General features: G+C 40.7%; 2 protein-coding genes across 2 annotated transcripts in view; both read right to left on the reverse strand.

Annotated features, from left to right (window-relative positions):
• LOC121306266 overlaps positions 1 to 10285 on the reverse strand; it is a 14050-nt gene extending 3765 nt beyond the window's left edge. The window contains exons 1-2 of the mRNA XM_041238007.1: positions 9946 to 10285; positions 8503 to 8869 (exon numbers count right to left, since the gene is read on the reverse strand). Coding sequence (XP_041093941.1) covers positions 8503 to 8869; positions 9946 to 10252 — 674 coding nt within the window. The 5' untranslated portion in view covers positions 10253 to 10285. The remainder of the gene's footprint in view (positions 1 to 8502; positions 8870 to 9945) is intronic.
• LOC121306351 (histone H2B 5-like) lies at positions 8419 to 8891 on the reverse strand. The gene has a single exon (XM_041238110.1). It carries the CDS (start codon positions 8874 to 8876, stop codon positions 8499 to 8501), a length of 378 nt encoding a protein of 125 aa, XP_041094044.1. The 5' UTR covers positions 8877 to 8891; the 3' UTR covers positions 8419 to 8498.
• Positions 10286 to 13627: the final 3342 nt, after the last annotated feature.

Consider the following 13627-nt stretch of genomic DNA (forward strand, 5'->3'; position numbering starts at 1 on the left):
TGACGCTGTTGCTTGTCCAGTTTGTTTACATGCTTTGAATTTGCAAGCAGCAGCGCTTGCTGGAGCGCCTGTTTCAGTGTGCTCGAGAGGAATCAAGCCATGGCACGTGATCTTCATACTGTTTGCACTGAGATCACCTCGAGCAACGAAACGGACATGGATCAGTATAGAGATTCTCCTATAATGGAATTCCCATAGGCTAGTTTTGCAGAGCTTGTCTATTGCTGCACTCTAATTTTGTTTCCATGTGTATGGAATATGTAGGCTCACATGTCCACTCCTGTTTTTTTTTCTCATTTTAAGGTATTTTTTTCTCCTGCTTTAATGTGAGCACCATCATCAAACCATCATCTTTTATATGAATCGCATCTCAATTCTAAACACCATTCACGAGACTGGGGTTGTTTAAAGATGGCCCTCACATTAAACATGGCGGAAATACGTCTCAAGTGTCGATAGACAAACAGTTCATGTCTGCTGATATACCCTATAGCAGTGCCATTAAAGGTGAATATTTCATTTTTGGCTTGTATGCAAAATCCTCTTGGGCTTTTATTTAAAAGCTAATAAAAACAACTCTGTTCTGTGCAGTTGAGGTCGTCTTCAGAAATGGTATTTACTTGTTTGAAAGTACTGTAATTGTTTTTCAAACTGAGTTAAACTTTGCACTGAGCCACACAGGGGCCATTGTGCTTTTTTCTTTCTCAATAAAAAAAAAAAGAATAAAGAAGCAAACAGGGGAAAGGGTAAGAGACAGCAAGCGTAACACACTGGGGGCGAGAAATACACACGAGGATCACACAAAGAGGGTGTGGGGCTGACAAAAGACATGTACATTAAATTAAGTGCAACCGTACAACAATTAAACAACACGTGGAACAATAATTTCAATTAAAAACAGAAAACTCTTCATTGTGTGCCCGCAGCGAATGCTGGCAGTTAGTGTAGTACACGCACACACGCAAACGTCGTTTTTTTTTTTCTTTCAGGACTATCTTTGTGGGGACATTTTCTCAAATTGTGTCCCCACATTGATAGTAATACCTGACCACACACACACACACACACGTTGTTCCTTTATGTTGCCTAGTGATTATCCTTGAACCCATGACTGTTTTCTGTACATGTAATTTTAACACAGTGGGGCTGCAAACAACGGTCGTGTAACCCCTTATTATCTCGTGGGGACAGATGATATTTTGTTTGAGTCCTAATATGAAGACTTTGAGTCCAGTCAGATTAGAACCCCTCAGAGTGAAAGTCGACAACAAACTAAATACACTTTTACCTTTTTTTTTTTTTATTTCTTTAAAAAAAACAAGACAGCAAAGTAAGGTTCGGAGCTCAAAATATGTCATTATTTATTTGAATCGGTAAACGATAAACCCTTTTTTTAAGGTGAAATTTGATGTTAATAAGAAACACTTTCCAAAAAAATCACATACAGATTGAACACAATCTGACGCCTGTCACACAAAAGTAAATATTAATTAAGTGGTCCATGAAAAAGCATAAAAATAATGACAATTTAAGTCAAAAAGTTCTGTTTAGCGTTTCCCTTTTAAGTGCTGGTTTGGGTAAACGTTGCCCCTTTAAATGAGTTTGGAGACCCTCGCCCTTTTTAAACCCTGCACTGATGCTCTATGGGATGGCATCTTTTCCTGCAGGGAGGTTTCCCTCTTGCTCAGGGCTGAAGGTTTGCCGCGGGGTATTTAAAAGTGTTCAGGTTGGCTTTACCGAGTTTTGTTTATTGTAAAACTACATCGAGTTAGAAAGCGTAATGCTTTTACTAGCGTTTGTTTTTGTGTCCAGTTTTAAAACATTTCTGTGCTGCGCGATCCCTGGTTTTCCTTTCTCTCGTGTTCTACTGGATCCGCTGCAGACCAGCACGCAAGCCGGGAGATCAAGCGCATTGATTATTATTATTATTATTATTATTATTATTATTATTATTATTATTATTATTATTTATTGGATGGTTCAAGAAGAGCATTGTTTTGGATTCCTTGGATATTTTTAGTTTTATTTTGTTTCCTGTTTTTTTGTACTTTACCAATACGTTTATTTTCTGTGTTGGGCTGTTTTTTGGTGAGCAGGGTACGAGACTGTTATATTCGAGGCATTGCATTTGTTTTGAAACGCTATTGCCTTATTGATTGCATATATACATTACTGTATGTAGCGTGGCTAAAGTCCTTTAGCAAATATTGTTTTTTTTTTCTTTTGTTCTTACCAGTGCCCCAATCTCAGCGGTTAATTTCAGCCCTCTCCTATTGCGCTCTGGTCTATTAGTCTCCTGGGTTACCGGCGCTTCTTAGGTGCTTATTGAGTGTTTCATTCGTGTGTATGCTTGTGCGTGGAACAGAAATTAAACTGTTTGCAACCAGCGAGCCCAGCAATCCTGTTACTGCTGTCAAACTGCCTTCCTGCCATCCACTTTATACAGTATTATTTAAAGGGTCTTTGGTAGTAACCTGTTCTTATTCTGGGAATACCGGGTTGGCCTGGTGCTCAAAGGTTGATTGTTACAGTGTAACGTTACAAGCGATCCTTTTAGTGATAGTAGTGAATGCATATATGTTATTTTAAACTGTAAATGTTATTGTAGTGTAGTCTGTGCTTGGCATACATACACACACATATATATATATATATATATATATATATATATGTATATATATATGTAATGTATATATATATATACATATATATCGTATATATATATATACACATATGTATATATTATATAATATTATATCTGTTTATATATCCTACTAGCATGTTCTTTTTTTACTTTCTCAACATCACTTGACTTGCTTGTATTTCCAGTTTTTTTTTTCACTGTAAATGATAAATTATTCGCTCTTGATTTATCAAATTACAAGAAAGATGAATCCCCCTTCTCAAAACACTAACAAAGATTACATCATCAAATTACAAACCAAGATGGCAGTGGTATGGACTAGGATTGTTAAAAGGGGTGGCACTTCTGGTAAAACACAAATATATGATTGGTTTAAAAGGGTAGCCAGTTAAAGATCAAAATACTGCATTCTGATTGGCTACTTGAGAGAATGGTGCCACTTATAATACTGACTACTTCCACCACATAGGGAGCACAGAGTTGCTGCTGAACCTCTGTTAACTTTACCTGCAACATAAGTTCTGTTCTCACTTCCTTCAATACTAAAGACATCCTGCTAGTAAGATTTTGTGAATCCCTTAACTGTCTTTTGATTTGATCAATTTTACTCATTTTTCATTATTTTTGCTGCACTATACTCAGCAGAACCCCTGTGTCTGATGCCAGGGATCGTGTGAAGATGGAATCTGTCCCCATTAAAGAGGAGCTCCCTGAGCTTGAACTGGTCCCCATTAGACTGGTTTTCTCCGGATTGCCTTCCCTCTCCATGAAACAGGATATGCCATGTGACAGCATCAAGACAGAGGTGCCTGGTATTAAAGATGAGAGCAATGAGCTGGAGATCCCCCAGACAGCAGGACCAGGTCCCCTTAAAGAAGAGGTGCTGGGAATGGTATGTATGAAATATATTGTATTGTGTAGATGCCACTTAACCTGGTAATGATGTCAAACCCACAAACTTTGCTTCTTTCCTTTGTGCTGTCCTCATCAAAAAATGAATAGACTCTCCTCTGTGAGAAATCAGTTTTCAAGCCGGCTCCAGCCTGGAAAGGACCTGGTGTTTGAGGATCCCATTTCTTTACTTCAATGCCTCATTTAGGTGATGGATATTATTTATCACATCTAAGCACGTCATTGCTCTCCATAATGGCAATCTTTTTAAATGATGCTAAAATCAATTGTTCTACAGTATATTTTTTGATGGATATTATTTATCACATCTAAGCACTTCATTTCTCTAGCAGTCTTTCTGTCTGTTTGTCTAATGAGGTAAAACACAAAATCAAAACTTGAATCTGCTCTCGGTATTGGCAAAGACAATCTTATCACTAATTTATTTTCCTTTTTTGAAGTGTAGAAACTTGTCTGGATATTAACACTGGAGGTGAAAATTGCATGAATGTTACTCAGCAACAACATGCAGGCACTGAGAACTTCATCTTTTAAAAACCCAGATAGCTGCTCTTTTTAAACAGCTTTCATAGCATTTTTAATCATTTTTCATTTTCTTCTCACAGCAGCCACTAAGCAGAACCATGTGTGATGCCATGGACAGCGTGAAGACTGAATCTGACCTGATTAAAGAGGAGCTCCCTGAACTTGAAGTGGTCCCCATTACACTATTCTCTGCACTGGCTTCCCTCCCCATTAAACAGGAGCTCTGTGAGATCATGGCATGCAGCGGCATCAAGCCAGAGGGGTGTGCTGGGATTAAAGCTGAACCCAGTGAATTGGAGATCAGCCAGACAGAAGAACCAGTTTCCTTGAAAGCAGCCCCCCCCCCCTGCGCTGGGTCCTGTACGCCTGCGGGCGTGTAGTGTGGTGCTGAAGAGAATCTGCCTGAGAGTGCAGGGCGCTGGAGTGGGAGCCAGCTCTCCCAACAGCATGCGAGGATGTGGAAAGGAAGACTGGGGGAGCTCCCATTCAGAGTGCAGTCCAGCAGGTGAGTGACTCTGAGTAGCTGTGACGACGTCATTCTACTGTGTCATATTATCCACAGCAGGACTGAGAGGCAGGGAGCAGATGGGTTACACTACTAGCTACTTAATATCACTCCTGTTAATTTTGCACTCCCATTACACCGTGTAACAAATATATATATATATATTTTTTTGTTCCTGGGCAGTAAGTGTTATTTCCTAATTGCTTATGTCTCAAAAGTGTAGAAAATGGCTATTATTCCCCACAAACTTTGCTTTTGTGACCAGGACAGTGATATTTCAAAATATCACTATTTCCAATGGGAAAACGGGCACTTGTGTCTTTTCGTTCACAGTATAATCGCAAATCTCGAAAAACTACTCACTTCTAAATCTTTTGTAGTCATTTTTGTATTACTTTAGTATAAATACATGTTAATTTATGTGAACGAAAAGACACACATTTGCCCGTTTTCCCATTGGAAATAGTGATATTTTATATCACTGTCCTGGTCACAAAAGCAAAGTTTGTGGGGAATAATAGCCATTTTCTATACTTTTGAGGCATAAGCAATTAGGAAATAACACTTACTACCCAGGAACAAAAATTGTGTTACATAGTGTTATCTTTCAATTACATTGCCCCCAGTATTATTAGTATTATTTTCCTAGATGCCCTTATAATTTTATGTCACATTATTTTTACATAAAGAAAGTGAATAACAGGGTCCCTTCTCTCTTTTGCTAATGATTTCCTTCCAGTGCCGTTTGCATGCGAGTTAATTTTATCGAGAGAAATTGTCCTTCCAAATGCAAATGACCCCAAGCCAAAGGAAATATGAGCGGGTTTATTTAAATACCACAGAATGAGCTGAAGCATAGTACTGAGTGACAAGTGAAGTCATTATAAATTTGATATGTGTGTGGCCCAGTGATGAGACCATTGAAAGGAGATAAGATACTGTCAGTCGCTGGGTTTGTTTCCTTGATTTGTAACTGAAGAGATTCAGGTTTATTTTTTGTTGCTTTAGCAATAACAGACTTATGAATGTGAACAGACCTTGAATGTGTGTGTAGGTTGCCACAGAATGGTCATCTTTGGATTGGAAATTATCATTCTGTAATGTTGTTCCTAATGAAGGGACACAATTCCACTGGAATACTTGAATGAAGAGCTTAAACACAGTCACACTGTCACCAGTCATTACTGCAGTTGTTTTGGTTTTGATCAGTGACTCTTCAAAGCTTCTGAAGGATATCTCCTGTATTGGGCCGTTTCAGAGAGCTTTTCAATCCTCAGCACCCCACTGCCCTGCCCAGTGCTGGTGGCTTGCTATGTTGTCTGAAGTGAACCCACCTCCTGCACCAGTTGAGCAGTGGAAAGTACGTCCCTTTTTCCCCCACTGTAGGCCTGTAAGTTTCAGGTTTTCTATGTTTTGCGAGCCACCTTCGTATTTTGAACATTCTCTATTAAAGCAAACCTTTCCAAGTATGATCACATTTTAAATGCATTCTGTTGTTGCACACATACTTCTCATTAATACACAGGGGATTTGCATTGTCTGTTTGCTTATGTGGCGTCTAATGCCTTTGTGACATTTACAGAGCATTAGTGCAGGGTTTAAAAAGGGCGAGGGCCTCCAAACTCATTTAAAGGGGCAACGTTTACCCAAACCAGCACTTAAAAGGGAAACGCTAAACAGAACTTTTTGACTTAAATTGTCATTATTCTTATGCTTATTAATGGACCACTTAATAAATATTTACTTTTGTGTGACAAGCATCAGATTGTGTTCAATCTGTATGTGATTTTATTGGAAAGTGTTTCTTATTAACATCAAATTTCACCTTAAAAAAAAAAAAAAGCTTTTATCATTTACTGATTCGAATAAATAGACATATTTTGAGCTCCGACACCACACTTTCCTGTCCTGTTTTTTTTAAACAAGAAAAACAAAAATGTGTATCAAACTAAGCTGTTTAAACACTTTTGAAAAGTTATGTTAGTAGATCGTGCGTGTGTACCTACGGGCAGGTATTACTATCAATGCGGGGACACAAATTGAGAAAATGTCTCCACGAAGATAATAACTCCTGAAAAAACGACGTTTGCGTGTGTGCGTGTACTATACTAACTGCCAGCATTCGCTGCGGGCACACAATGAAGAGTTTTCTGTTTTTAATTGAAATTATTGTTCCACGTGTTGTTTAATTTTTGTACGGTTGCTCTTATTTTAATGTACATGTCTTTTGTCAGCCCCACACCCTCTTGGTGTGATTCTCGTGTGTATTTCTCTCCCCCAGTGTGTTACGCTTGTCGTCTCTTACCCTTTCCCCTGTTTGCTTCTTTATTCTTTTTTTTTTTATTGAGAAAGAAAAAAGCACAATGGCCCCTGTGTGGCTCAGTGCAAAGTTTAACTCAGTTTGAAAAACAATTACAGTACTTTCAAACAAGTAAATACCATTTCTGAAGACGACCTCAACTGCACAGAACAGAGTTGTTTTTATTAGCTTTTAAATAAAAGCCCAAGAGGATTTTGCATACAAGCCAAAAATGAAATATTCACCTTTAATGGCACTGCTATAGGGTATATCAGCAGACATGAACTGTTTGTCTATCGACACTTGAGACGTATTTCCGCCATGTTTAATGTGAGGGCCATCTTTAAACAACCCCAGTCTCGTGAATGGTGTTTAGAATTGAGATGCGATTCATATAAAAGATGATGGTTTGATGATGGTGCTCACATTAAAGCAGGAGAAAAAAATACCTTAAAATGAGAAAAAAAACAGGAGTGGACATGTGAGCCTACATATTCCATACACATGGAAACAAAATTAGAGTGCAGCAATAGACAAGCTCTGCAATACTAGCCTATGGGAATTCCATTATAGGAGAATCTCTATACTGATCCATGTCCGTTTCGTTGCTCGAGGTGATCTCAGTGCAAACAGTATGAAGATCACGTGCCATGTCTTGATTCCTCTAGAGCACACTGAAACAGGTGCTCCAGCAAGCGCTGCTGCTTGCAAATTCAAAGCATGTAAACAAACTGGACAAGCAACGGCGTCAAGGTCTACGAACACATGATTATAATATAAAGGGGACACAAGTACTGAGGTGTGTGCTACCTGGCAAATCAAACCTCCTGCAGGAGCTCACCTGGGCAGTGTACTCCACTGGATTAACAAAGAAATGCTCAGAAATGAAATGCAAATCAAAATGCCTCGTTTCGAGTCTCAATGTAGAGCATTACAGAAACAAACCCTTGAACTGCAGGTACAACAGAATGTATGCCAGTGGAGGCAGCGATACAAATGAAAGAAATGAGATGCCAGCCTGAGCGAATTGTTCAGATAGGAAGAACGTCTATTAGAATACATGCATGTAAAGTGAGTTTCTTGTAATATTTGAAGTTCTGTTGAAACAGATCAAAATTAAATTATTCCCGCAGAAAATAAACAGACCGGGTCGATTTTACAGGGAAAAATAGAACTTTAAAACAGGATGAATTTGTAACTTTGATTTGTCTAAAATACTTCAAATCCCCCCAAAAAACCCTCCTTCGATTCAACATGGCTTTTTAAAGATTCTGCAAAGCGCTGAAGTAACTGTACTCTTTGTGGGGTATTTGGGTGGCCAGTGCTGTTGAAATATTCAGTTAGAAAGTGTTTAATAGAAACTCAAATAGTTACAGCTTTAATGGTTAACTATTACCTGTTAGAAACATCGCCGTAAACATAAGTGCATATATTTTAAACATCAACTCAGCAACACCTGCATATTTCTTTAAAACAAATCCTTTCCATCAATACGATTGATTTAATATAAAAGGTACAATTGAAATCGGAATTCATCTCTTTCTGTGGTGTTTTGGGTGGCTCTTAGAAGAGCCTTTGTGTTGCTGGAAGGACGGGGCAGGGACGGGCTCGGTTTACTTGGAGCTGGTGTACTTGGTGACGGCCTTGGTGCCCTCAGACACGGCGTGCTTGGCCAGCTCTCCGGGCAGCAGGAGGCGCACGGCTGTCTGGATCTCCCGGGAAGTGATGGTGGAGCGCTTGTTGTAGTGAGCCAGGCGGGACGACTCGCCGGCAATGCGCTCGAAAACGTCGTTGACGAACGAGTTCATGATGCCCATCGCTTTGGAGGAGATGCCGGTGTCGGGGTGGACCTGCTTCAGCACTTTGTACACGTAGATCGCGTAGCTCTCCTTCCTGCTCTTTCTGCGCTTCTTTCCTCCCTTAGGCTGGTTCTTAGCAACAGCCTTCTTGGAGCCTTTCTTCGGCGCGGGTGCAGCTTTCGGTTCTGGCATTTTCTTTCTCTGATGCAGCTCAAAGATGAATGAGTAGCCAGCCCCACAGCGCCAGTATTTATACAGCCTGTATGCAAATTACTACCCAACAATCCTTTACATTGAGAATGTTCAACTACGAACCAACCAACGCTCCCGGGGGGCGGAGTGCTTCGCTGTGATTGGTTGAGCTCTTTAAACGCAAGGGAAGGGGTGGTGACTTTGCCGCGAGCGGAGTGTTTTTTTTTTTTTTAGTTCAAATTTGAACTTGGCGCCTTTTTTACAACCGTCACTTCAGAGGTTTGCTTTTTCTTTTATTAAATGCGTCAATAATTCAATGTACAGTAATACTGAACCCCACTCCCGATGCGTCTTAAATATACAACAAATACAGATATATTGTGAACCCCGGGGCGCTCTGTTGCGCTCATTAAACGTGTTGAAACTCAATATCAATATCGATGCTTTTGACTTCGTGCTTCTGTTTAAGATAGCGATTGTTTCACAGCAGCTTGAACGGTGATACTTCGCCTCGAATTCAGAAAAGACGATGCTGTGGATTCAATAAGTTTTGGTTCAGGATTTACCGCTTTTATTTCACTGGTTTAGGAAAACTAAATTGAGCAAAATTTTTTAAAAAATGTTACCGGGCTTTAATGCTGCACAAGGATGGGGGGCTCGGTTTAACAGAGCTCGTATTTAATCATTGTTAACACGAAGGGTTACTTTTATTTTATTCCATTCAATATATTTATTCAATTACATAATTAAACGTTTCATCAAAAGATCCAGATTTGTGTTGAAGGGCTCCAGAAATCTACAACGTAGTTTAAACTGAGAAAGAATTGAGAAACACGGCGTGAAATAAGCAATAAAACACCAGTTACCGGTGCCAGTTAAAAAATACACCGAAACCAAAATCCTTGTAAACAACGTAAAACATAGTTAATAAAGACGCATTCCTCCCCTTTTAAACATTACACTGTTTTCCTAAGTGCAGTTTATTTTATAATTCAAAGCTCCTTAAATGAAAGGGTGGGCGGCTCTTAAAAGAGCCTTTGTGTTCGTGTTTCGTGTCCAAATCTCTAGCCCCCGAACCCGTAGAGAGTGCGCCCCTGGCGCTTCAGCGCGTACACCACATCCATAGCGGTGACGGTCTTTCTCTTGGCGTGCTCAGTGTAGGTGACGGCATCCCGGATCACATTCTCCAGGAACACCTTCAGCACCCCGCGGGTCTCCTCATAGATCAGCCCGGAGATTCGCTTCACTCCTCCGCGGCGAGCCAGGCGGCGGATAGCAGGCTTGGTGATGCCCTGGATGTTATCACGGAGCACTTTGCGATGACGCTTAGCGCCTCCTTTCCCGAGTCCTTTACCTCCCTTGCCACGACCAGACATCTCTACAACAATATAACAAAATTTTAAGTTGAATGAGAAACAACCAGCGAGTGTGAGTGATATGATTACTAAGCGGACCTGGTTGAAATTCCCAGTCCTAGAACGAGCGCCTTTACCACAGACACGCCCTCAATGAGCTCACTTATCTGTCTGCGGTTTTAACCGGTTAATTTCGACTCACATTTAAATGACTATTGTATTCATTTTTGCACAATGTTAACACACATTCATAGCGCACACAGTAACAAAACAAAACATTAATAAAATACTGTATTTGATGGATGGGTTTTCTTCTGGTTTGGGTGTGCTTATATTATATCCTCCTCTACCTGTAAGTAAGCAGGATGCACAGTAGACATGCCCGCCTCATTTTTCACACAGCACAAAGGTGTCTGTTCAGCATGTATTTGAAAGTACTGTTTGCTGTGAGGTGTGTCTCATTTTAACACACCAGCCTGCCTTGCAGCTCACGTGCTCTTGTAGATGCTGTTACCACGCTGTAGGTGGATGGCGCTGCTCGGTCCAGATGAGTCCGGTTTGTTAAGTGGAGTCCTTTATCTGCAGAGTCTTCATTCCTTTCTGTGCCATTTCCAGGTAATTGTGAAAAAGAATCATCTCCCTTATTGCCTGACGGGATCCAGATTAAAAGCAGGTTATAAACGAGAAAGGGGATTCAAAACCCACTCGGATATATTGTGAAAAGTATTCGCTGGTGTGATACAAGGTTTGTTGATGAAATGAACATCTTTCCACAGTCACAGCGATATGGTTTCTCTCCTGTGTGAGTTCGCTGGTGTGTTTTAAGGGGTCCTGACTAATTAAACCTCATCCCACAGTCAGAACACTGATACGGTTTCTCTCCTGTGTCAATTCGCTGGTGTGATGCAAGGGTTTGTGACCAACTGAAAATCTTCCCTCAGTCAGATCAGAGATATGGTTTCTTTCCTCTGCGTATTCGCTGGAGTATTCAAAATCCTCCTGACTTGGTGACACCATTCCCGCAGTCACTGCTCGCCCTTACTTTAACTGCTGTTCTGGAACCTGGAAAATACAAACAGGAGAGAAAGTCAGACTGTTTCAAGTAGGGAATGCTGCAATTGTATCTTCCTCATTTTGTTGTTTCATGACCTTTTTCTACATTGGGTTATTAGCAAACACAGAACTGTAGTGTAGTCTCCACCAGGGAGTTTGCAATTACAGCAGGTGGATTTCTGGAGCCAGCATTATACTTCAGCCAATAGGAAAGCCATGAGTAAAAGAATCAGGGAATGTACACATTATCATCTCTTTTGTTGGCTCGCAAAAAATACCAAACCTAAAACTTACAGGCCTACAGTGGGGAAAAAGGGATGTACTTTCCACTGCTCAACTGGTGCAGGAGGTGGGTTCACTTCAGACAACATAGCAAGCCACCAGCACTGGGCAGGGCAGTGGGGTGCTGAGGATTGAAAAGCTCTCTGAAACAGCCCAATACAGGAGATATCCTTCAGAAGCTTGAAGAGTCACTGATTAAAACCAAAACAACTGCATTAATGACTGGTGACAGTGTGACTGTGTTTAAGCTCTTCATTCAAGTATTCCAGTGGAATTGTGTCCCTTCATTAGGAACAACATTACAGAACGATAATTTCCAATCCAAAGATCACTCACCTCACTACCACCTCAGAAGTTTCCAGCAGTCGATCAGCCACCTAACCAACAGTGAAGAGGAGATGTTCCAGAGGTGGCAATGCCGGCACAGACTCGTGAACAGTTTCTGGAGCCGCTGGTGAAAGCAGTACTTGCAGTCAGCGCACAGTAGCAATGCAACACACCCTCCCATGCTGAGCGTGGGTGATGTAGCCCTCATCAGCGAGGACAAGCTGCCGAAGCAGATTTGGAGAACTGGAAATAGAACAATACAAGAGAGGAAGACAATTCCGCGTTTCAGCAGTTTCACTCGAATATTTTTTCTTTGTTTGATACTTTATATAAGTGCTCAGTACAGTTCATGACAATTATAAAGAAAAAATATACAAAGTTTTTGCTAAGAAAAGAAACCTTGTAGTCAGTTATTATTTAGACTTTAGCTACTCTACACTCACAGGCCTTACACAGATCTGCTAATAATATCTTCTACTGGTTTAACATTCTTTAAAAACACATTCCAGTCATTACAATATTTGTTGCAGCTTCACAAATGTTCGATTTGTATCCCAAAGATCAGCCTGCTTCCAGTAGCTGTCACTGTCTTGGGTCAGTTTCTGCTCTCAGCAAGTCTGTCAAAGCCACCACAGGTGTGTCTTTAAAAGCTTGATACCTGCATAAACTTCAATCTTGTTAGCTGGGCTCCCATCTCTACATTCCCATCATCCGTGGGCAAACACATTATAACTGAATCTGGGTCCATCAAAGAACCGCACACCCCTGCAACCGAGGCCTTCCATGCAAAAGGATCTAATGACTTACAGCACAAGAGAGACGTGCCAGAACCGGGAGTGACAGTATAGCCCTCTGGTTACTTCAACACTGTCCCCAGTAGGGAGGGTTATTTACAGGCACGAACACCAATAGTTCAGTATAACTGTTGATACAGGAGATTATTCTGTTCATGAATACAAATAGCATGTTTCCTAAAAAATATGTTTCATTACCTTAGTCATAGCATCACTTTTTTGTTTCCTCATGTTAGAGATTTTACTTAAAGGAATAGAAAGAAACTTATTGGCACGGTCTCTATAATTTATTACTAAGGAAACACAGGAGGAGTCATTCTTTTACTAGCATGAACTAGACTAGGTATTAAATCCATTTTACATGCATGTGTATGCGCATCCCATGCACACTTAAACAACAACAAGCAGTAATGGAACCAATATTATCACTCATTATTATCTGTACTGTTGCTGAGATCACATTTCTTATAATCATCTTAATTTACATGTGCAGAGATACACTGATGGAGTGACTGTTACTGAAATGTCTACAACAATAATCTTTACAGGATGAATATATATATATGGGGGGGGGGGGTCCACACATCGGCCGGGAGCTTGCAGGGTCAGCCATCGATGTTTGCGGCCCATAATTAGGCTGCATATCGTTCTTTTGCAACATGACACGTTCACCACATAATTGTACATTATGTCATAGCAAGAGAAAAAAATCCCTGCAGCTAGAATAAGCGTGTTATTATGAATTAGCAGCGCATCCGCAAAACTCCCGCAGGCTGGAATGCAAGAACACCCGCGATCTCACTCCAGCCGCTGGCTGCGAAGCGGAAGCGGTACGGCACCGCCCATGCGAATACGCACACCTGCAAGCAGGGGCAATTTATTGTATTTCGTACACGCGTCGCTTATGCTTGGGGACAAGAACATATCTGGAGGACCCAAG

The sequence above is a fragment of the Polyodon spathula genome, chromosome 47, assembly GCF_017654505.1.
Source record: "Polyodon spathula isolate WHYD16114869_AA chromosome 47, ASM1765450v1, whole genome shotgun sequence".
NCBI classification, from domain to species: domain Eukaryota; kingdom Metazoa; phylum Chordata; class Actinopteri; order Acipenseriformes; family Polyodontidae; genus Polyodon; species Polyodon spathula.

What these genes read in the sequence shown, in the direction of transcription:
- LOC121306351 (XM_041238110.1), bottom strand. Translation starts at nt 8,876, where the DNA reads ATGCCAGAACCGAAAGCTGCACCCGCGCCGAAGAAAGGCTCCAAGAAG.